The sequence below is a fragment of the Brassica napus genome, chromosome C8 (genome assembly GCF_020379485.1).
Source record: "Brassica napus cultivar Da-Ae chromosome C8, Da-Ae, whole genome shotgun sequence".
NCBI classification, from domain to species: domain Eukaryota; kingdom Viridiplantae; phylum Streptophyta; class Magnoliopsida; order Brassicales; family Brassicaceae; genus Brassica; species Brassica napus.
In genome coordinates, this window is record NC_063451.1 from 40,451,081 (window position 1) to 40,475,284 (window position 24,204).

General features: G+C 33.2%; 5 protein-coding genes and 1 pseudogene across 5 annotated transcripts; 4 read left to right on the plus strand and 2 right to left on the minus strand.

Moving 5' to 3' along the window:
• Positions 1–2,978: 2,978 nt before the first annotated feature.
• LOC106413979 (acyl-CoA-binding domain-containing protein 6) lies at positions 2,979–4,506 on the minus strand. Its single transcript, XM_013854698.3, has 4 exons — positions 4,231–4,506; positions 3,881–4,135; positions 3,495–3,732; positions 2,979–3,344 (listed from the first exon to the last, which is right to left on the minus strand). The coding sequence occupies exons 2-4, from the start codon at positions 3,937–3,939 to the stop codon at positions 3,201–3,203; spliced, it is 441 nt and encodes a 146-aa protein (XP_013710152.1). The 5' UTR covers positions 3,940–4,135; positions 4,231–4,506; the 3' UTR covers positions 2,979–3,200.
• A 1,831-nt stretch (positions 4,507–6,337) lies between these two features.
• On the plus strand, positions 6,338–10,643 carry LOC106413333 (UPF0481 protein At3g47200-like). Its single transcript, XM_048764859.1, has 2 exons — positions 6,338–8,159; positions 10,181–10,643. Exons 1-2 carry the CDS (start codon positions 7,049–7,051, stop codon positions 10,453–10,455), a joined length of 1,386 nt encoding a protein of 461 aa, XP_048620816.1. The 5' UTR covers positions 6,338–7,048; the 3' UTR covers positions 10,456–10,643.
• A 1,299-nt stretch (positions 10,644–11,942) lies between these two features.
• Positions 11,943–12,877, minus strand: BNAC08G30680D. The gene is made up of 3 exons (XM_013854557.3): positions 12,507–12,877; positions 12,348–12,429; positions 11,943–12,260 (listed from the first exon to the last, which is right to left on the minus strand). The coding sequence occupies exons 1-3, from the start codon at positions 12,753–12,755 to the stop codon at positions 12,241–12,243; spliced, it is 351 nt and encodes a 116-aa protein (XP_013710011.1). The 5' UTR covers positions 12,756–12,877; the 3' UTR covers positions 11,943–12,240.
• Positions 12,878–14,968: 2,091 nt separating this feature from the next.
• LOC125591191 lies at positions 14,969–21,613 on the plus strand (annotated as a pseudogene).
• Positions 20,439–20,981, plus strand: BNAC08G30690D. The gene has a single exon (XM_013854128.1). It carries the CDS (start codon positions 20,439–20,441, stop codon positions 20,979–20,981), a length of 543 nt encoding a protein of 180 aa, XP_013709582.1.
• A 473-nt stretch (positions 21,614–22,086) lies between the features above and the next one.
• Positions 22,087–23,162, plus strand: LOC106414129 (ethylene-responsive transcription factor ERF035). Its single transcript, XM_013854838.3, has one exon. It carries the CDS (start codon positions 22,244–22,246, stop codon positions 22,988–22,990), a length of 747 nt encoding a protein of 248 aa, XP_013710292.1. The 5' UTR covers positions 22,087–22,243; the 3' UTR covers positions 22,991–23,162.
• Positions 23,163–24,204: the final 1,042 nt, after the last annotated feature.

Consider the following 24,204-nt stretch of genomic DNA (forward strand, 5'->3'; position numbering starts at 1 on the left):
ATATAATCCAATGGTTTAAAATCCCGTCAAAATCACCCATCTAAATTCTCACCAAAATCTTCAATTCCCAAACAAAATCTTCAAATCCCATTTAAACTCCACTAAATCTAAAACTCCTTAAATTTTCTCAAACCCCTAATTCAATAAATTTCATGCAATTGAACATTTTTTAAAAAAATATTGATATATAAACATTCAAAACATTTGTTAAACATCTGCACAATCAATAATTTCTTATAAACAGTATGAGATACCGTCTACCGATTTTTTTAACATTGATATTAAGTAAATGATAAACGATCACTGGGGCTATGCGGCTTTCGAACGCTCAATTAAATGTCAACTAGCTTAGTTCTTTAACATTAGTATTACTAGGGTATAGCCCCCGCGCAAGCGCGGACCGGGAATGTTGGTGATGTAATGGATAATTTTATGTACGTAATGTTGTGATTTCACTTACACACGCTTCCATGTCTACAATGCAATTTCTGTTTTGTGGTATTTCATTCAAATTTAAACTTAATACATTTTTTTCTAGCCTATATATGTCTATTATGACAATAAATAACTAAAAAATCGCAACATTCCATTATATTGGTACCATGTTCAGATGCTGGTCACAGATTCAACAGACTCAACCGTCTTCTTTGCATTTAACGGGAATAACACAACTAGCAAAAAATTTGGTGTAATCATTCCCTTTTTGCACCCTTGTCGCATCTATAAATGTTATAATCCTCAAATCAAATCCGTAGTTTAGAAAACAGAAAGGAACTGTAAGTTTTGGACTTTGAGTTTTTTCGTGCTCTTTAAATAACAGATTAGCTTAATCATCAAGCTCAAAATATCTAAGAATGTCAACTGGTAATTAACGATAAAAATACTTATCTAGATTTACTCAAGTCTGATTCTAAAACAATCCATAAATCCCTTGAAAACCTCAGAACTTTAAACCTAAATTTAGAAAATCAAAAGCATTACAATATATAAGATTTAGTCGTATTAGAGTCTAATCTTAGACTCATATTTTTGTTTGTTTGTTTGAAAAGAGGCTTTATATAGTTAGTTATAAGAGGAAAAGAAAACTTTATACAGCTTAGCCGAGTATTTTTGAGAAAAGTTGGACGGTATGCAGCCAACAGATCATTGAACAATTTAGAACACTGGTTACTCGTCTTTTCTTTTTAAGAGTATAAGATTTTAAGAATTTAGAATTAGGCTGTGCCCTTTCCACTCAGACTCCAGTGTTCAAAACAGCTTGGTACCAATATTGAACCATACGTTCATAAAAAGCGAGGTAATAATAATTACCTTTTAAAATATTAATAAAAGAAATCTCAAGAAGAAAAATTAATATAACCTTGTATTTTCAAAATTGAATACAATTAGCACATGCACTAACGGTGGATTAGACGACAAACAAACTGACTTAGAGATCAAAAATATCACACGACTGTAGATGCAACCAATTACTTACTCCTTATTTTAAGCAAGAACCAACTATGACAATTTATGTATGATGTGTATCTCTTTATCTATACTATTAAAGCAGAATTATTCTTATGATTATGCCCCTGAATTTTCCAATTAATTACAAAAATTTCCATTAACTTTTTCAATTATTTTTAGTGGTTTTCGGAAATTAAAAGCCCAACACATTTGGTTCTATCCAACTAAACAAAACAGTCCAATGTAAAGAGCTTGGTTTGTATTGAGAGATACTTTATATTTTCACATCGTCTTCGAACACATACAAAAACAACAGATTCTTATCGAAATAAACAGATCTATCATCAGATCACACATGCAACATTATCTGAAAAGTAAAAAACAGAAAAAATTTAGTTCGTAAAAAAAGTTTTTAAGCGCATACGATATAATGATCAACAAAACGGTTGGATTCGTGTTATACCTTCGTAGATCGGTGATGATGGATCATGTTGCATAAGTTCTTACTTTACTATTTCCAGAGAGAAGCGATGTTTTTTTTAAAGATTATTCAGGAAAGTCAAAAAGACAACATTCTCTTTTGTCGGTTTTAGGATACTTAGACCTGTTTTGGGTTGGGTTATAGAAAACAAAAGTTGTTCGTTCATTTGTAAACCCAACTTACCAGTAACACTTCATGTAATTTTTGATCTCATAGGCTTTAAAGCTCAGTTTTTACTTTTTTTTATATTCGTTAACATAAACTTGGATAATTTTTATTCTTATTAAAAATGGTTATTTTTATGAATTAATTTTAAAATGGTTCTTATTTTGTATTATAAATGTTAATTTTAAAATAAAAAATCTTGATAGTTTTCGGGAAGTTATTACATATTGTAAGAGTTTTAAATATAATTTATTTTCATTATTAAAAACAACTTCAATATAAATAGATTTATAAAAGATAATAAATATTACTATGTAAGATACGGATTTCTCAATACAACGAAATCACAAGAATATTATATGTTAAATATTTAAATTTAGCCGATTTGTTCTAAAAATACAAAAATGTGGTTTTTAACCATATTATCCAAAAACAGGCACCGAACCAGCACCAAATTAAACTCGAAACTTTATATGAGTTTTTAATATTTTTATCCCAATCAAACTGAGAGCTAACTAATTAATCCGAAACCAAACCTAAATTCACAAATAATCGAACGGTCCATATGTTTCTTAATTTGAAAAAAAACAAAATCACAACCGACACCAAAAACCAAAAAAAAAAAAAATTACAGTCGAACTGAAAATTGAACGCACGTGCCTAAACATATTAGTGAACAAATAGGTGGATTAATAAATTTGTCAACGAAAAATATCCCGCGCGGATCAAAATCTAGTTTCTTTTTTAAAAGTAAATCCTGAAAAAAGAATTGAAAAGAAATAATAGTTACATTTGCAAATGACTTGTTATACACATACTTAAAATGATAAAACTATGTTTGCAGAGACAAAGTCCAAGAGAAGAGAATATAAAGATTACTAACTACTCTTTGAAAAAAATAAAATTTCTTGCAAGTGTCAATCTTTATTGACTTGTGAACACGCTCTTGCTCTTTTGTCTCTTTCACAGTTTTGTTTTCCCCCTCATTCTAGAAACTAAACATGAATGTAATAACAAAAAAAAAAAGTAAAACCTGAATACCACAGTTCAACTGCAAGCCATACCATTGACTGAGACAGAACCTTAAGCAAAGGAAATTAACGGTTTAGATCGCACCATATGTTCTTTTACTTGGTCTATGTGTTGGTGCTTGAGTAGAAGACGTGGAAGATCGGTCCCATGAGACTTCATTGGTAAAGGCATTGTTGATCTCTTCAGTTCTTGAGTAGCTTTGTCCACTTGCACTCACCTGTTTACAAAGACTATATTCAGTACATTACGTATAAATTGGCTCCTATGGATTTATAAACTACACTAAAGAATGAATGAATACTTATAGAATCCATTATATAAAAGATGAGACTGGTAATGAAAAAGAGAAGTGCTGGAAAAAACGTAACTTCATGGGGGATTCATGCTTTTGGCGGAAGAGTTCCAGCAAGCCATCCCCAGAGCTTTGTCTTTTGCCATTCATATTGGCGGCGGCTTGTTCAGACGCAACGGCTCTCTGACGGTGGAGGAGTTCCAGTTTATTTTCAAGTGTTTCCATTGTCTTAATCTTTTGTCTTACCTCTGCAACCTCTAATTTGAAACACCTCGACTGTTCCGCTGCAAGTTGACTCCGCAGACTGAAGTTCCTATTACAAAAATGGTTGCTATGACAAAACAAGCTCTGAAAAAATTCTCTCAAACTCATGTCATGTCTCTTGCTTTCTAGTCGCTTACATGGTAAAACGGTAGTCTGAATTAGAACCAATTTGAAAGGCAATAGTATTATTTATTCACCTTGTATAATCTCTGTTAACTCTTCTTTCAGAGCTTATATATTCTCCTTGCTGAGTCATGCCTCCAGATCTTCCTTCTCAGATGGATTTATATACAAACACATAAAGGAGAAAAAAAAAAAAATACATATATGAATTTTATGTGAATACTTTGTTAATTATTCACAGTTATCTCATAACGCAGTTCCACACATTGATGAACTGAACCTTAATGATATCTACGACCAGCGGGGATGAAGCCGTGGATCTCTGAATTCTGCAGTTTCAATCAGATGAGATATTTAAAGGAAGAGTTGCGATTATAAACAGAGATCTGGAAGAGAGGTTGCAATTGATCGAAGAAGTCTTTACCCTGTCATCAAGGAAGAGAAGTTGATTCCCATGAACTCGCCATTTTTTTAACGGCTTTGTCAACTGGACCAGCGGACGAAATCATTTTCGAGAAGGTGAAATACAGTTTTATTGGAGCAAGAATTGTTGAGAGAATGAGGGCCGTTGGGTTCCTCTTAAGATAATATATATATATATATATAAGGTGGAATGGAGGAGGTGTAGCGAACGTGGTCTGCCATTGATTGACGGAGTAAATATGGGAGACGTAGAGGAAAAGAGTTATAAAACGATTCATGGAATCAGAAACAAACAATCTGCGCTTCTCTCTATGAATCAGTCAAACCTACTGGGCCCAAAAAATCATATTAGGTGTCAAAAGGCCATTCAAGACAGTATTTAGATTTTCGTTAAGCAACTCCAGCCTAATAAGAATTTTTCTTTTAAAGTTGTGGGCCCCACACGTGCTTTAGATGTGTTGAATCTGTGGCAGCCAAAAGTAGTGTTCTGCTTTTTATTTCATGGAGGAAGAGGCAATCAAGGAATGTCATGGAGGCTATAAAGCAAACACTCATAAAAGTAGTTTGTACAGAAGAAGAAGAAGACTAAATAGAGATAAACACCATTAATGATAAGTTATTTTGTAGCAGCTAATATCTTATGCTACATATCCAATATATATGTTAACAGTTAAATTCGTAGTTGACGAGTGTTGAATATATTATACAATGTATAACTCTGTAACTTTGCGAATATATATTATGTTAACTGCAACTAATTTGTGGTCGCGATGTTACCATGTTTACTTAGTTATTAAATAATATGTTATCTCTTAACTTGTTTGTTTGTGTTAAAAAGAGCACTTAGAATGCAAGAAAAAATATGAGTAATCATTGGAACAAGTAAACTTGAAGTTAACAAGGGACAGTGAGATCACAAAATTAGTTTGTGGGCGAGGATACAACATCTAAATGTAGAATAAGTAGCAAGAAAAAGTAAGAGGTCCATGCTGGTGTTATGTCTTGATAAACCAGAAAGGCCACGTGTTTTGCAGCTGCAGGCAGTGAAGCTTCAGTGACCTATTTGCATCCTTCCATTCCATTTGAAGTGTGGGCCTGTATGAGAAACACTGTCATAACAGTTGAGTCCGTTGAATTGGGATTCTGTGGGATGCCCTTCATCCTAGACAGAACAAAGGGTGCACCGATGGACACTTTTCGGCTTGCAGAATTGAGGGTGTGTGGGACGGCGGTGGTGATTGGGTTGATATCTTTTTGATCTTGCTCTCGATGCGAAAACCACCATTGCATCTAAGACCTGAACAGTGCATGCAGGCAAGTCAAACGAGTCAGGTCAGCTGCAGTGAGTCCTCCACCAAACAATTTTATTTTTGAATATCACCTCAACTTGCAAAAACAGACAATCGAATTCATGAACACTTGATACATTAAAACGTTATTATGAGATGTAGCAGTCACTAGTAAACCTAGGCCTCTACCAATGCATTCAGTGATATAATCCATCAGATAGGGTAACACCTCAGATAATAAATAACACTAAGCCCCAAGTAAATATTAAAGCACTAATATAAATCGTCGCAAGTTCTTGGTCTAATAGTTACCAGAAAAATCTTAGCAGTTACGTGTCAAGAAATGATAGTTTTGTATATTTTTCAGCTTAGAAGTAAACAAACACTGACCAAGTGTTTAAAACCTAATCAGTTAAACGTTAAGTGTTATCGATAACTGCTAACAAACACTCTACTAATAACCAAATTAGGTAAATTTTAAGTAAACAAACATTCTACTAACATGGTGCGTTATAATACAGGAATTAGTCGCTACATTACGGGCTGCGTTAATTAAAATAAATGGTGAATATAATTAAGCTTCAATGCTAAATCCTACGTACTCAATTAGCATCTGTGTAGTACATTTGCTGGCGTGTGGTAGGTTTAGCGCATGTTCTAAAAATAGGCCGTCTGGACGCTACGCATCACTCTTCCGCCCCGATTTATATCAAATCGATTAAAAAAATTGGATATCCGATTTTTTCCGCCTAGATCGTCTAAATGACCGCCTAGCCGCCTAATCTATTTTTTTAATTATTTTTTTATTTTTATTTTATTTTTAATAATATTTTTATTTATTTATTTGATCTAAAATTTTATAAATATCATTTATATTCATAATTTTGATGAAAATTACACTATATTAAGTTTATATATTATATTTGTGTGTTTTATACAATCTTAAACATGAAAATGTATTAATGTTATACACAATTAAAGATTAACATGTTTTATAACATAGTAAACAATCTAAAAATTCTGCTCCGCATAATTTCCGATTAATCTCCGATTTTTTCTTTAGGCGTTAGGCCCAATCCGACCGTCCGACTAGCGCCTAGCGTGTTCCCGAACAGGGGGTTTAGCCCTATACTGGTGTCTGACACATAGGCTGCTAGAGCCAGAAGCTATGAAAGTAAGAACGTAGGGGTCTTTCGGTATTATAAAAATTTGCATAGTACTTTATACAGTGAAAGGTTATTTGGCTAATTATAGTGATTTTATGTGAAAGGGTACTTTTCACAATAGCAATTTATTACGACTAGAGTATAATAAAATGTGCATCACATGGCCCTTTTTCTACCGTTGATACCAGTCGTGGAATTTGGGGTTTTTGAAATCTGCACTGCACCCTAATACCTTCCTCGTTAAGGCAATTAATACATTTTTAAATTAAATACCATAATCAATTGAGTTCTATCTTATCCATCTTTCAGTAATAAGAGTGAAAATTCTGTAAGTCGTAACCTTTCTTCTTCCCCCTCTACTGCCATGGATTTCTCAACGCCTCCTATTTTGAGACAGGCTTCAGATTCTTCAGACAAGATTACATCTGCCGATCCATACCCTATGGACCCATTGTTGGATCTTGAATCCGGCACAAACCATGAGTTGAGCAAACCTGTTCCAGGCGTGTGGCGGGTTCCTACTACCGACCTTTGCTGTATCTACCGAGTCCCAAACTGTCTGCGTCGAGTTAGCCCCGAAGCATACACGCCTCAATCAGTCCTCATCGGACCTCTTCACTATTCTTTGAAACTCCAGGCTCTCAAGTCTCGTGGAGATATCACAAACGCAAGGTTAATGGACTACTTAAACATGGAAGAGCACAAGAAGTTTTACCTAGCGGAATTCGCTAAAAGGCCTGAAGGGAAAAATATCATTGATGGATTCAAGAGAGTGATCAAAGAAGATGAAGCTGTGATTAGGGCAAGCTATCTGGAATCAACGGCTTGGATTAAATCCCCAAAGTTCGTGGAGATGATCCTACATGACTCTGTTTTTATACTAGAGTTCATGTTGAGGCGTTCTGTGGAAGCAGCAACAGAGAAAACTGGGGATCCTCTCATTGACGAACCATGTCTTGCACAAGAAATCAATAGAGATTTAATCTTGCTCGAGAACCAGATTCCATTCTTCATCCTTGAAAAACTCTTTGATCCAACAGTTTCAAAACTCCGCAAAAAGACATTCCACCAATTAACCATCAAACATTTTGAATTCCAAGACGAGAAGGGAAGAGACGCAAAGTTCAGACATTTCACTGATTTGCTCAGGCGTGTCCGCGTGGAGACTGTTCCAGATCATGCTTTTGAGAGATGTTACGAGTCCATGTATCAAATGTATAATGCGGATAAACTAGATGGTGGGGGAATTAAATTTGAGGCCGTGGAAAACCCTTTGTCGGTTTTGGTTACATTCGAAAAGGGTGTTTTAAAGATACCCAAGTTCTTCGCTGATGACGATGCGGAGATAACGATTAGAAACATAATGGCGCTTGAACAATGTCATTACCCGTTCAACTCTCACGTTTCTGACTACATCATGTTCTTGGATTTCCTCATCGACACTAAGAAAGACGTGAGCTTGCTTGTCGAGAAAGGTAACATTTTCATCCTGAACCGGCCTTGAAATTTTGAAGACCATAGATTATTTAATAATATTTTTTACTAAAAAAAAAATTTAACAATTTTGAGGTCCATGTCTATTATGTATATTAACATTTTAAAAATTTGGAAATATAAGATCAATTTGGAAGTAATCAGAATAAAATTTTGGAATAACATTTCAACAGAAAGTATGTATTTTTTTTTTTAATAATCGTGGTGTGATCAAAAGGCTTTCTAGGCCCAAATACTAATCACTATGAAGTCCATAGAAATTCAAGTTTTTTACCACTTAAAACATTTACGGATGACAAAGAGGAATCAAATTCAGAGTGAAAGCTCCAACCAGAACCCTTTTACCACTAGGCCAAAATCACTTGGTTAATTACTTTTTATTATAGTTTTATGTTAATTCATAAATATTTAAATGAAAAAACAAAAAGATAAAATGAAGAAAAATAATTATTATGGTAAAAGAAAAGAAGATGAGCATATGGAAAAATTCAAAAAGTTAACATCTTAATTGTAATTGTAGAAAATAAGGACAGAAATTATTGCTAGTGATTTAGTATATACGTACTTAAGTTGAGAAGAAATAAAGCATTTTGTTTATGAATATATAAATATGCCCTATAATTTTTTCACAAAAAGTTGTTGCCATATAATTAGCGTGAGTTCCAAATCTATATTATTAAAAGAGAAGTACTCATTTGAAAATGTTTTTACTTCGTTAATTAAACTTCCTCTTTTTTATGCTTGTCTTTTTCAGTTGCATTTATTAAATATCCTAAAACGAATAAAACTGCCTAATTTATTACTTGTCTTTTCAGTTACATTAATCAAATATGCTTAAATGAATTTAAACTTCTTATTTTATTGTTTGTCTTTTTCAGTTACCTTAATGAAATATCCTTTAATAAATTTGGACATAATGTCATTTAATCAACAAAAAAAAAACTCATGAGTTATCCTTACGTGCATAATTTTAATAATGGAGATTTTAAAAATGTGCATCATTAAAATGTTACCTAAAACATGCAGCACTAATATATAATATGCATCAATAAAACTAGAATTTGACTCACACAATTGTAGGGATATTATTTTCAGTTGATTAAATTTAAAAATAATTATTTATTCAAAAAATATTTAAGAATGGCTATGTTTTTAAAAATTATATGGTATTATTTGTTCATAACTCATTTGTCATTTAATAAATTGTTAGAAAGAAAATTTTAGCATAATATACCTCAGTTGTCATTTGCTAAATTTATGGTTTTTATTTATATTTTTTATTATTTAATTATAATATTTTCATTTTATATTTGAAAGATAAATAAATTTTCTTTCAAACAATATTTTTGTAAATGTATTTTTTTTAAAATAATCAATTAAAATTGTTATTATCATTGAGTATCATTATTTTTGACATAATTTGAGTTTTCGTTTACATCAAAACTTATCATATTTTAGGATAATTTTAATTTAAAAATGTAATTTTCATATTTTTCAAACAATTTCTAAAAATATTTTGTTATAATTGTTAAAAAAAATATTGAGTTGCATTTCGAATAAAAAGGTAAAGATATTAAAAATATTCTAATTAAAATATGTAAAATTTAATATAGTTTTAAGGAAATGGTCAAAATAAAAAAATTACACATAAAATAATCATGATTTTTGTTAACTGGGCGGATCATTATTTATATGATATCGCACACGAAAGAAAAATTTCTGTTTTTAAAATTATCTAATTAACTCTATACTCATTTTTTTATATTTTTTATATGATATCACACATTCGTAAAAAAAATAGATAGTTTAAGATGCAAAAAAAAAAATTTACTTAATGAATATAATATGAACGAATATTACAAATACATCATTTAATAAAATAAATAATTAGAAACTGAAAATTCATATCCGCGCTGGCGCGCGGGTCAATGTCTAGTTTCATTTATAAGGCACGGCTCCTCATATAAGAGCATAAATTCATGATGGTTTTGATATTTGTAAGGGATAATAACGGACTGGCTTGGGAACCATGGTTCCGTGGCCAAGATGGTGAACAAGCTTTGTTTGGGAGTCTTGGACAATGGCTCTTTCTATACTGATATCGCAACAAAAGTCATCAAGCACTACGGGAATTCATGCAATAAGTCACGCTCCATCCTCAGGCGTGTGTATTTCAGCAACCTGTGGAGAGGGACAGCCACCCTAGTCGCTGCGTTTCTATTGCTGCTGAGTCTTATCCAGGCCGTGACTTCTATCATAGATGTTATCAAGGAGTGAAATACTTTTCTCCCTTAAACGTGCTGCACATTGTCGAATACTTCGTGTCTGTTTTAATTTATATCTTATCGTCGTTCAAATTATTTAATTAGCTAGTAGAAACTAGCAACATCAGCTGTGCTTTCTCGAGAATATATGTGTCACCAATCAATCTTTTATGATATTCAATAATATTGTGATGTTGTACATTTTTTATTCCCGTAGAGTTATATTTGTCTTGTTATTATGTTGAGCTATAGGCCTCAGACTTTGATCCGAGATCCGGATTCGATCCGAGATTCGATCCAGATCCGGTCCGAAAATCCAGATATCTGGAGGGGCCGAATCCGGATCCGGATAGTAAAATGTTGGATCCGTCAAAGCCGGATCCGGATCCGGATATCTTGATTTTTTAGTCCGGATATCCAGATCCGTAAGTTTTATTAATAACTATTTCAAAAATAGTAATATCTATATATAAGAATTAACTTTATTTAATATATTTTTATTTTTATAATAGTATATGTAAATTTTATGTAAATTTTGTAATATTATACATAGAAATAATTAAAAACATTATATATGTTTTATTTTTAAATTATTTTTAATATTTTAGATATATTAATATTATTTTTTATTTATTTTAAGGATTCAAATCTGGATCCGGATATCCGCCGGATATTACAATTTTTAGAAGGATATCCGACACCTGGATATCCGAGAACCCCGGATTTGGATAAGGATAGTAAAATAATGGATACGTCGGATAAGAATCCGGATCCAGATTTGGATATCGGATCCGTCCCAGACCTATTGATTCAGATACCTGAGTATAATTTGTCTTGTTATTATGTTGAGCTACACGAGTTAAGGTACCTGAGTATAATTTTTTCATCTCAAAATAAATAAATAAAAAATCCTTATCAAAATCAACTAAAGAAAAATGAAAAGAAATTTAGATGAAAAAAAAGGAAAGTGTTGGATTGAATCTCGATAGTCAGTGGAGATGGTCCTGCACAAGTCTATTCTCATAATAGAGCTCATACTGAGTAAAACTAAAATAGGACTATGGAGACAGGAGATCATCTCATGGATGGAAGCATAGCAAACACAGTCAACACTGAACTCATCTTGCTCGAAAACCAGCTTCCTTATATCATCCTTGAGAAATTTTTTCTATACAATCCTCCCAAGAATGTGTCGACACCAAACATTCCCAGAACTAATCATCGCTTACCTCAAATTCCAAGGTAAAATCGAAAAAAAAATCCAAAATTTAGACATATCGCTGATCTGTTCAGATGTGTTTGCGTGGAGACACATGTGTCATATATCAATGTTTCATTTGGCTATAATCCGAACCTCTCCCTACTTACGGTTTGATGTCCGTTGCATCTCTCTTTGGTTCGTCTCTGATTTTCAAACTACTCGTGTGTACTACTAAATCATCATGCGGTCTTTTCGAGCTCTCTATAAAGATAGTTGATCTGTATCTTGAAGCTACTATATGACATAAAAATTCGTGATCATATATCTCTGGTTGCTATTAAATCTCTGAAGTCTGAACTAAAACAGAGCATACAACCTTTATCACGTCAGCTATAACTTATGACATCTCTTCCCTTCCACAAAAAAAATAAAAGACAAAACCTTGCTGAAAATTTCAGACAAAGACGAACACAGTTCGTCGATCTATAGAGGAGACATACACGAATCGCTAACAGCAACTAAGAAAATCGTGCACAATCAGGTCTTGAATCTGTTACTTGATCGTCTTCTATAGGAGAAACCAAACTCGAAATGTGTTCATGATGTATCGTCCGCCTCTGCATTAAAAAAAAAAACAGAACATTATCAAAGAAACAATCTTTGGTCGGCTTTTGTACTTATAAACCCCTAAACGACCGGCGTACCAGTGATATGCTTATCAGGTATCTGAGGAGTGATTCCCAGATTCGTTCTAATGCTAGCTCCCATGTCAATCGCATCTTGGACCTGTGTTGTGTTTTGTTCAGCGTCACTTTGGAACAATCACACAGAGAAAGAGATCAATGATTTAACTCAGGACTAACCGTGTGGATCCCAGAGGCGCTTAGAAACGCGACGGAGGTGGTGGCTATCGCGCCGACGAAGAGTGATGCGATTCCGAAGGCTTTGACCGGCATCAAACGGTTATCGCCGGCGTAGCCTCTCCGAATACACCTCACTCCCCACATGATCTGAGCTCCGCTTCCCATCGCCCACCACCAGTGAGCAGATCCATCGAACAAACTGCTCTCGCCGCCGCCGCCGCGGCTAACGGCGTCGTTGTGTTCCTCCATTTCCGTCGGAGACGGTGAACTGAGAAATGAAATCCGATTTTGAGATTCTTTATTTCGTGGCGTCCTTTTTTTTTTTACGGTCGTTGTAGGCTTTTAGAGGGCTTGGGTGTGGGCTTATAGGCCCAACAGTCCCTTTTCTATTGAGATCCAGTAGCATTGACATTCGGGTGCCAATCGGGTTTCGGTTTTTCGGGTTTATCAAAATCAGCCCCATTCGGATTATATGAAAGTTCGGTTCGGGACCAGTTCGGGTTCTCTCAGGTTCGTATCGGGGCTAGTAAATCTTCAAAGAACATGTATAACCCGATGTATTTTCGGGTTCAGGTTCCAATCAGTTCTTTGGTTTAAAAGTACGTAATTTGTATCTATTTTGTAATCAAAACATAAAACATAAGTAAAATCGGTTCTTCGGTTTTAAAATAGCTGATTTATATCTATTTTGTAACCAAAACATAAGTAAACTTAATTCAAAAATAAGAAAGGAACATCAAACACGATCATTCAAAAATCAAACGAAAGGTAAACATAGTTATTGATAGAAAAAAAAAGCAAATAAAAGAAAACATAAAACGAAACTCAAGTTCTCTTGAAATGAGAAACATTATTCAATGAAAACAAAACCAAAATCTAAAAACTTCAAGCTTCAACCGCCAACTTTAACCATTAACCTTAATGTAAATAGATATTATTTTAGATGTTCAATAATATTTTAGTGTATTTTGGATACATATTAAGAATTAAGATCATATTTGGTACAAGCTATTTTAGGGGATTTTGAATTTTTCGGATTCTATCAGGTACCCATTTAGGTTCGGGTTCGAGTGCGGTTCGGATAATATACATAACCTAAAATATCATAAAACAAGATCCAATTGGTATTTACATCGGGTTCGGATCAGTTCGGATTCATTTTTATCGGATCGGGTTCGGTTTATTTGTCCATCCATACTGTATTCTATGCCTTTTCTTCTTTGCAATAACCTTAAAAGTCATTAAGATTTGGCAATAAATACAGATGACTAGTTTTGAACAAAAAAAAAAATACAGATGACTAGTAGGAGGAAGAAGTAAGGTTTTGATTATGCCTTCCAAGTTGCTTCTTAGTGAAAGAGATGTATCGACCATGGCCACGAGCGCTTGTTCGGAACTTTTTCAGAAATTCTTTATATGCTTTTGGCTCAACAAATAGCTTAATGAATAACAAAAATGCACAATAAAGTTTGTATGACAAGTTGAAAAAAATGGAAAACAAGTTAGCACACTAAACTTTACTATGAATTTGTAAGAAGCTATAATAATTTAGGCGAGACAGAGCCGGTTTTGAAAATTTAAATTTTATTAAATTTTAATATTTTTTCAGAATCTAAAACTTATAAATATTACTTTTAAAAAATTTGGAAGTCAAGACAAAATACGCACGTAAACTTATAAATGTTAAACTTTCATGGTATTATGTACTTACTTCGGAACCTGCTCTATAAGGCTAAGTTTCAAAATTTCAAATCCTAATATAGTAGAACCTTTATAAATTAATAATATTGAAATTTTATAATTTTATTAATTTATTGAGATATTAATTTATAAAAAAGTTCTTATTTAGATTTTTTTATTTTAAAATATATTTATTCTAAGATAAGAAAATATTTGATTTTAGTATATAGACATTAATTATTATTTTTTGAAATTTGACATTTACATTATTTATATTATATTATTTTGTATATATAATATATATTTTACATATAATATTACTAAATCTCATCAAAAATATATTAAGTGTTAAAAAAATATAAAGATGATTCCATTGTGAATATAAAACAAATAATATAATAATAGGTTCTTACTTATATAAAATATGTATACATATAAATTAGGGAATTCCCTTAAATAGATATTTTTTAATTTTTGTCACAAAAATAAACCTCAAAAACTAAAATGACCAAAATATCACTTTTTGTTTTGAAAATTTTAACTTTTTTTTATTTCTAAACCCTAAACCCTAAACCCCACCCCCTTAACTTTAAACCCTAATGTCTAGATTAGTTAACCCTAGGGGTATAAGTGCATATTTACTTCTTTTGACAAAACATTTAAGTCTATTTTGGTCATTTTTATTTTTGAAGTCTATATTTGTGACAAAAAAAATTTTAGGTATATCCTAGGAAATTTCTCTATTTTATAATTTTAATGGGATCATATATTAACATAAAATTTCTTTAAAAAATATTATTTTATTATTTTATCGATTCGTATCAAATTTTAAACCGGTCCAATTTGGGACTGACAAAATTTATTAATCTATATAAATTATTAATTTATCAAGTATTAATTTATTGAGGTTATGTTGTATTATCATGTTTACGTGTGTTTAGCTTCTAAACTAACCTCATCGTTACAACTGACACTTGAATGCGAGAAGCATTGATAGATTTAAGTTGAAAAATATTTATTAAAACAAACAAAAAAAAATTCTTTAAAAATACACTATATCACAATACTAAAAGGGGGATAATCTCCAATTCTAGCATGTCCACGTCAGCATAAATAATCCGCCAATCAGAACATTTCGTTTTCGGGCTGGGCTTAAAATTTTTTCTGAATTGACTTATGCGTGTGGGCTTCTTTTGATTTGGGATTGGGCTTTTAGATCATCTAATAATTAGACCTAGGTCTACGACGCGGAGCTGAAGTCGCGTGTCTCTTCTCGCCTCCTCTACCACTTCGTCTTCTCTCTTCCCCTCTGCCACTTCGGCTTCTCCCCCTAAACCATTTCGACTGAGTTTTAATCGATCCATCAATACTCCTTCTTTATGGTTTCGTTTCAGCTCCCTTTTTTCCTCCTTCTTTATATACCCAGAAACTTATAATTTCCTAGTGTCGCGGAGTTAGCTGATGTAGTTAAGCATTTCTCTGCTAAGTATGGCAAAGATTTTGTTTCAGCTGCTGTTGGGTTGCAGTCAGATTCTGGTGTGAGCCGCTTGGTGAGTTTTGGTTGCTTGTGTTGTTGTTTTCCTTTCTCTGATGTTCGTAGGAGAGAGGCATCATTCTTGATGATGATGATGATGATTCTTTCTCTCTCTATGTATGCTTAGTTGGTGGATAAACTGTCGGTTAAAGCTCCTAATGGTCCAACGAAGAACAAAATTTTGAAAGAGATTGCTACGGAGCATAATGTAACATGGGAACCAGAATCTTTGGTTGAGCCAGATCCAAAGGAGATTGTATTGATGGTCAGTAACTACATCTTCATTTCATAGCCTAAGCTTCACCAGTCTGTTTCTTTAGTATAAGTTTCCTCAATGGCATTTTCAATTTCTTTGAGCAGAGTGGAGCAAGTTCCTCTCAGTCCGTGAGTGGAATAAACTCATATTCTTCAAGAATCCAAACAATCAACCTCCACAGTTTCAAGCTCCATCTACTGCTAACGTGTAGCAGAACTTATATGAAACTGGCGGAATATCTTCCAGCCGCACTGCTTCTACTGATCATTATCATCAAGACCCCAGACCTTCTGGTTAGTTTTTTTCTTTAAAAAAAACTTTTTGTTTAATGTTTGTTATATCTGTGTTGAAGCGTTAGATGTAACAAATTGTTTCTTCTTTTATACAGGAGATAAGAATGGTGGCTGAGAACACATACCCTCATCCAGGTTATGTGGATTCATCTCCATACGAAACAGAATTTGCTGATGCTAAGACTGCTGCACATGCAGCTGCTGAATCTGCTGAAAGAGTGAGTTTTGCTGCACGTGCAGCTGCTGAGCTTTCAAGTAAAGAAAGGATGAGGATGACGATGCAGAGTTCCACAGAGTCGCCGAACTCATCCTCTTATGATAATATAAGAAACGAACCTTCACATAGACATAGTAGCTCAAATGTGCAAAGCGGAGGTTTTGTTAAAGAAGAAATGCCAAGAAGCATTTATAGGGAAGAAGAAGATCAATCTACTACCAGGGCAAAGCTTTCTAAGAAAAATGTTGATGAACAATCAGAAAATGCTTCATGGAAGAGAGGTCATTCTCGAGATAACTCATTGAAGATGAGGCAGAGTGATTCCTTTGCTAAATTAGGCAGAGCGAAGCAGCAGCCAATTAAAGATGATGTCAACGATAGCTGTTCAGAAGATGTTCAGCTCAAGAAACAGTCAAGCTTGGCTTCATCGAGTTCACACACAAGCTATGTTTCTGATGACAATAACATCATCTTTGAGGATAAACGATTTCAGAGCACTGTTGAAGATACATAGAGAAAGAGTCATGGTCATGATGTTGCTCCAGTCATGGTCACGGCTGATAAAAGTATATTATCAGTTTTTGTTTTATGTTGCCTTAGTATATTATTTATGGATTGGGTTTGAATTTATGAACCTTTATAAATATTTTATAAATGATTTTAAACATTTTTAAATGATTTATAATGTCAGTTTTAGTTTTTAGAAATTTAAAGTATTTATGAAAATGGTTATCTCTTAAAGATAAATTTAAATAATGATATCAAATTTGGGGTAAAAGCTAAAATTAAAATTCTCTCGGAAATCATAACATACATTTGTTTCTCCAAAAATTCTAAAAAAGGATGTTCATGTCTAATTGCAGCTTCTAATGTTTATTCCTTCCATATATTTAAATTTATTTTTTCAAAAGAAATTTTGGTTCATACACTATTATGCGTTGTATTTAATTAGAAAACATTTTATCCATAATTGTGTTTCAATTTACAGAAGTCCAACGCCAAATAAGACTTATTTACTATAATGTTATCAAAATTACATTAGAACAAATTTACAAAAACAACATCTACGCATTCTCAGAAAAGTTTTTTTTTTTGTTTACCCCAGAAGGCGTAGGTTCACCAGCCAATTATAGCATGTCATATCATATTTAATTTTTTTGGAAAAAGCAAAATAACAAGAAAAAGCAAAATAACAAAAATTTGCTAAGTTGTATTGTGTTTTTAAAATAAAAAAAAAGTAAAAATAAATTAAAAAAATAGTACTAGCTGCAAAAAATGAGTTTTTTTTAAAACATTATTAATGTTGTCAATAAAATTACACTAAATCCTAGAGTCTAATCATTAAACCCTAAACCATTCGGTAAATCCTAAACTCTAAATCATAAACACTAAACAATAAATCCTAAACACTAAATTCTAAACGCCGTCATTAAAACTCTAAATCTTAGCTCTAAACCCTAGGGTTTAGGATTTACCCTATAGTTTAGGGTTTACCCAAGGGTTTAGAGTTTACCCAAGGATTTAGGGTTTATCCAAAGATTAAGGGTTTACCCAAGGGTTTAGAATTTATCCAATAATTTAAGGTTTAGTTTTTAGGGTTTAATGTTTAGGATTTAGGGTTTATTGTTTTGATGACTGCGTTAACAATGGTTAAAAAAAATTTGTACTATTTTTTTATTTTTTTTACTTTTTTTTATTTTAAAAACATAATATAATTTGGTGAATTCTTATTATTTTGTTTCTTTTTTTCAACTAAAGAACCTGAGCTCGCAGACTTTTATTGGTCGGTGAATAAATAATTTTTCTATATTTAAATTATTGGTCACTAATAAAAGTATTATTACATCACTTCCAATAAATATTAATATTATTTTATAATTTAATATTTTTACTATTTAATAATGCATAGACAAATTTTAAACGGTTTCAGTTCTAAAACGGTTATCAATCATCGATTTTATAAAATTTATGTAAAACAATAATAATAAATGCATGTGCATTATTGAACAAATTTTTTTGTTCTGATGTGTTTTACTTACGTGAAATTTTGATCCCTAAAATGTTTCAAATCTTATACAGAAGTAAAGTTTGCCAAACATAATAAAAGAAAAGTAATTCAAAATGTCTTCCTAATTTTACTGTGAAAGTCAGGTTACTCTTTTTCATTTCATATAATAAAACTTATTTGAGATTAATATAAATAAAATTTTAAAATGAGAAATAGAATTTTAAAACTAAATTTCCTCATTTATACAAAAGATTTACCATGAAAGTAAAAATAGTAAGTTGCAATTGATCAAATAAACACAATTAATCTTAAATTAAGATGATAATTTACATGTCATAAAATGTGAAAAAAATAAAAGTATATTATCCACGCGTAGCGCGAAAAAATGATCCAGTATTTCTTAAAAATAATAGAGCCATCGGTTTTGAATAAGGGTGTCACTACTCATTGCATTATAATTATAAATATGTAAATATTAGGTCTGGCCGAAGGAAATATTTGGTATGGCCCAGAAAATGCTAGGTTCGACCAATTCTGGTGAGGATTGTTTTTAAATTTAGAAATGGATTCATGTATCTAATTAGATTCATGTATGCGTTTGTGTTTACATGTTATGATTGTAATCATAATCAGATTTCCTAACTGTATCTGTACCTCATCTTCTGGCGTGTGTGTACATTGTATTTTTAGTCGAATTGAATTATATTTTAGTTGTACGTGTGTATTTTTTGGGTTAAATTGTACGTGTGTATTTTTATCTCCTATAACGCTATGTTGAGTCTAGGCTTTTTGTTATTACCCTAAAAATGTTATCCGACTTTATAGTCTAGGTATTAATCTTGTTATTTACAGTTGTAATTGTAGATTTTTGGTTGTTTGCTTTTTAAATAGAGTAGTTAACAGCTTTTGTGGCTTTTCTTTACAGGACAGCTGAAATATAAATGTATCACATTCACATGTGTTCTAAACACATGTTTTCCTTGTTAATGACAGCCGTTTTGTTGTAAATCACAGTCTTACAAATGAATATTCATCATTGTAAGGATATATATGAATATTATATCAATAAAGAGTTGACACTTGACAATCAATACTCAAGGTTCTTCATTCTTCAGTAACAACAGAAAAGGCAAGACAAATATGTGTACATATTTTAATATTTAAAACCAGAAAATAAACTAATACTCATGGAGTACATTAGTACAGTACTCTTCAATGATTTCAATTGGCTGGTTTCTCTTTCATGTTTTGTTAGTCATTTTTAATTTATTCATTAGCAAATTAAAGTGGTTTTTTTAAAGGAGCAAATTAAAGTGTTTACTAGTTATAGTGGCGCCGAACCGTTAAAAAGGACACACATGTACATGTAGCCTTATATCTACAAATCTTCTGGGATATAAGCGTATTAATGAAAAGTTAAATTATAGCCAGCTCAATCAGTCAAAAATACGTTGTAGAGCTTTAGATCCAAAGATTCCGCTAGAAACATCTTATTGTAATAATATTAACTCATTTTACAAAAGCTTGCAACGATAGTAATAAATTTAATTAAAAAAAATTGGTAAACATAAATTTTTAGCAAAAAGAAATATAAATTTAATAAATTGATCGTGAAGAGTAAGAAAATAACAAGTTAAACTCCTCAAACAATATTAATAAAAATTGGGAGTCGACCAAAAGTTCATGGGTTTGGAGAAAACTACTGAGGCTAAGGCCGTTGACATCGCAGTTCCCTCGAGCTCGTGTCAATGATGGCGAGAGTACTGTGTTCTGGTCTGATTACTGGCATCCAATGGGGCGTCTGATTGACATTGTTGGGAAAAGTGGTCCACAGAGATTGGGATTGGGGCGGTATGAAACGGTTGCGGCTGCTGCAAATGAGGCTGGATGGCAGTTTAGACGGTGTCGTGATCACAATTTGCAGCAGGTTATTGCGAGCACCCCATGACTGCTCCTGCTGCAGGCACAGGCAGTGGGAAAGATGAGGTTGAATGGAGAGATCGACCTGAAGGGTATATCAACAGGTTCTCCTCGTCGAAAACATGGGAACAGATCAGATTGCATAAGGAGAAGCAGAGTTGGAGTAAGGTCGTTTGGTTTGCGCAGGGAGTACCCCGGTTTGCGTTTATCACTTGGCTAGCAGTTCGTGATAGGCTATTTACAGGAACGCGAATGGGTCAATGGGACGTGGTACAAAGCTGCTTGTTCTATGGCGAGCCAAACGAGTCAAGAGACCATCTCTTCTTCGCTTGTCCGTACACATTCACTGTGTGGTTAGCAGTCGTAGGAGACCTCTTGCTAGCGGAGGCTGATCCAGATTGGGAGACAACGCTTGCTCAGTTAGTGGAACTCCGATACGAGAAGCTGGACTATATCCTGTTGAGAATGGTGTTTCAGACTGCAATTTATTACATATGGAAGGAGAGAAATGACATAAGACATATGGGGAGGCCAAAAACAGTGGACTTAGCTCTCCAAACTCATTGAGAAAATAGTTAAACAGAGGATCATGTCTACTAGATACTTTGAGAATCCCAAATTGTTGGGACTGCTCCAAAGATGGTTTCGTGGACGGTAGGATTCTTTGCAGCAGGGTTAGTAGGCTAGTCTCATTGTTATGATTCTTTATGTACATAAACTCTAAAGTTTTTTTCTCATTAATATAAATTTAATATTTCACCCCAAAAAAAAACTCTAAAGTTCTTCTCTCATTAATATAAATTTAATATTTCACCCAAAAAAAAATATTAATAAAAACTGAGCATGGGTAAAAGACTGAAAGTGGGCCAACGTGATAACGTGATTCTCGTGGTTTGAATTGGTTTTACTGTTGTTCAAAAAAAAAATTGTTTTTACTAATTTGAATATTGTGTATTTACCAACGTCCAAGTTAATTAAAAGTTTAAAACATACGTCGATTCCTTGTAAAGTAAAGTGGGCCAACGTAAAACTCTAATGTAGTATTTTTCTTATTATATACTGTACTGTCTATAATTATATAGGGAAGAAGATAAAAGTAGCCACTGCACATTGTGCTGTTACTTATTGATAATAATGACGTCACACAACTAAAAGCCAAAGTTCGTGGGTTATTAAGAGCACCATTAACCACCCTAAAGTTGCTTACGTGGGATGCTTTTCATTTTTTTTGTCTGAAAAAAAAAATTAAAAAAATGACCAATTACGGGTCGTCACGTGTCTGTGGAACCTGCAAACAGTGCAAGCAACAGCTACTTGTGATGTCTAATTAAGCACTCTTTTTTTTTTCTTTTTCCTATTTTTTTTTTTTAATTAAAAAAATGATTTTTTTTTAATTAAAAAAATGTTAAACACCCCTTAAGCACCAATGGTTAACGGTGCTCTAAGGTGAGGCACGTGCACGATCGTCGGTCCATATATAAGACGAGAAACATTTCGATGAATGCCGTCTAAATATTATTCGATTTTAGGTTTTTTCTTTTCTTTTCTGGCATATAGAATATGATTTTATTAAACAAAGAGACACGTTATTCCCATTTAATTTCACATGGGCATAAGTTATTCGCAGTAAATGGTAGACAGTAGATTGGCCATCCGGACCCAGTTTTAACGAAATAATTAATATATGCTTTTATATATGACTGTCATGTTTCTTTCTTTATAATACGAAACAAGGACCTTATTAAATACTCCGAATTGGAAGAATAATAAGAGCAGCTCACTTCAGGTTGCAACCTATAGCTTTATCTCTCTCTCTCTCTCTCACTCAAATGGAAAAACAAATCAACATAGAGAGTAGTGTTACTCATCATCAAGATAATGTAACAACCTCCATCGTTGCCCCCATGACATCTTCATCGGAATCTTGGTCTTCATCCAAAAGAGCGTTAGTGCAAGACAATGAAGCTGGCGGAAAACGTAGGAAGAGCAACGGTCGAGATCGTAACGAGAATCCGACGCCGTATAGAGGTGTAAGGAAGAGGAGCTGGGGAAAATGGGTGTCAGAGATTAGAGAGCCAAAGAAGAAGTCAAGAATATGGCTTGGGACTTATCCAACGGCTGAGATGGCAGCTCGAGCTCATGATGTAGCGGCTTTAGCCATTAAAGGCAACTCCGGTTATCTCAATTTCCCTGAATTATCCGGGTTGCTTCCTCGTCCGGTTAGCTGCTCTCCCAAGGATATACAAGCCGCAGCTGCTAAAGCCGCGGAAACCACATGGCAAGAACCAGTTATCCATGAGAAACTAGTCGAGGAGCTAAGCCATTATGAGTTGTCGACGGCTGATCAGTCTTCGACTTCCAGCAGTTTCGTTTTTTCTTCGGACACTTCGGAGACTTCGAGTACGGACAAGGAAAGCAACGAAGAGACGGTGTTTGATTTGCCGGATCTTTTCACGGAAGGACTTCTCAACCAAAATGACGCGTTTCGTTACTACGACAGCATGTCCACATGGCAGCTTTTCGGAGATGATGTGGTGTTCCGGCTTGAAGAGCCGTTCACTTGGCTAGATGCATAGTTCCATGCACTATGGTTTTACTTTTAACTAATTTTCAGTATATATTTTTTTTAGTTTTTTTCTTTTTGAAACTGGCTTTTTTCAGTATATATTTTTTTTGTTTTTCGTTATATTTTCTACATTTGAGTGTCTTATTAATTACTTTGCAATAAAATGAGCTCGTTTTGAATAATTGTCAGTGTTTCAAATTTGAAGTAATGCAAGTGAATCTAATAAGTGGCATAACGTATTTTAGCGTAAAAATAAACACAGGAAAACAAGAAGACAACGTTAGTTGATAGTGACACTCTTGAACTTTTAAGTCTTTTCTTGCATTCTCGCTCACCACTAGATTTAGAGAATGTTAAAGAGTGTAGACGAATTTTGACTCCAAGAGCATAGCATCCCCTTACGACACATGTATATTAATTGAATAATCGGACATAATTAAGAGATAATTGCTGGCTGTATCCCTACCGAACATCTATATTGGCAAAATATCCATGTCTTCTAATTAATATTTTCAAGAGCATAATACCCCTAGATTCTACTCTGCGCAGCTGAAACCGTGTCAGTCTCGTGGACGTAAAGCGATTATTAACTCCAATAGAAACGAGTTTATGCATAAATGGTGTCCGTTTGATAAGACATAACCATATAATTTATGGAACAAAGATTAGGTTCACCCCCTAAGGTGAACCTTTAAATTCACCACACCGTTTATGACCAATCAAAGTAACACATAGATTATTAATTAAAAAACATTAAATTAAATAAAAAATAATTACAAAAAATAAAAACGCTAATTTTAATGACGCTAACGCTTCTAGCAAAACCCTAAACCCTAAATCTTAAATTCTAAACCCTATACGCTAAATTTTAAACCCAAACCCAAATCCAAACTCCTAAACCCAAACCCTATATCTTAAACCCTAATCCTATACCCTAAACCCAAATTATATACCTTAAACCCAAAAATAGACTATAAACCTAAACCATATACCCTAAACCCAAGTCTTAGACCTTAAACCCAAACCGTAAACCTTAACCCAAACCCTATAGCATCTAAGTTTGGGGTTTGGGTTTAGGGTTTACCGTTTGAGTTTTAGGTCTAGGATTTGGATATAGGATATAGGTTTTGGGTTTAGGATTTACGGTTTGGGTTTAGGATTTACCGTTTGGACTTATAGTTAAGGTTTTGGGTTTAGAGTATACGGTTTGGGTTTAAGGTTTAC

What these genes read in the sequence shown, in the direction of transcription:
- BNAC08G30690D (XM_013854128.1), top strand. Translation starts at nt 20,439, where the DNA reads ATGACTGCTCCTGCTGCAGGCACAGGCAGTGGGAAAGATGAGGTTGAA.
- BNAC08G30680D (XM_013854557.3), bottom strand. Translation starts at nt 12,755, where the DNA reads ATGGAGGAACACAACGACGCCGTTAGCCGCGGCGGCGGCGGCGAGAGC. An exon ending in GCGCCTCTGGGATCCACACG is followed by an intron (nt 12,430 to 12,506) that starts GTTAGTCCTGAG and finishes AACACAACACAG; the next exon opens with GTCCAAGATGCGATTGACAT. An exon ending in ACCTGATAAGCATATCACTG is followed by an intron (nt 12,261 to 12,347) that starts GTACGCCGGTCG and finishes TTTTTAATGCAG; the next exon opens with AGGCGGACGATACATCATGA.
- LOC106414129 (XM_013854838.3), top strand. Translation starts at nt 22,244, where the DNA reads ATGGAAAAACAAATCAACATAGAGAGTAGTGTTACTCATCATCAAGAT.
- LOC106413333 (XM_048764859.1), top strand. Translation starts at nt 7,049, where the DNA reads ATGGATTTCTCAACGCCTCCTATTTTGAGACAGGCTTCAGATTCTTCA. An exon ending in GAGCTTGCTTGTCGAGAAAG is followed by an intron (nt 8,160 to 10,180) that starts GTAACATTTTCA and finishes GATATTTGTAAG; the next exon opens with GGATAATAACGGACTGGCTT.
- LOC106413979 (XM_013854698.3), bottom strand. Translation starts at nt 3,939, where the DNA reads ATGACTCAGCAAGGAGAATATATAAGCTCTGAAAGAAGAGTTAACAGA. An exon ending in GTTAACAGAGATTATACAAG is followed by an intron (nt 3,733 to 3,880) that starts GTGAATAAATAA and finishes TTTTTGTAATAG; the next exon opens with GAACTTCAGTCTGCGGAGTC. An exon ending in AGCATGAATCCCCCATGAAG is followed by an intron (nt 3,345 to 3,494) that starts TTACGTTTTTTC and finishes CTTTGTAAACAG; the next exon opens with GTGAGTGCAAGTGGACAAAG.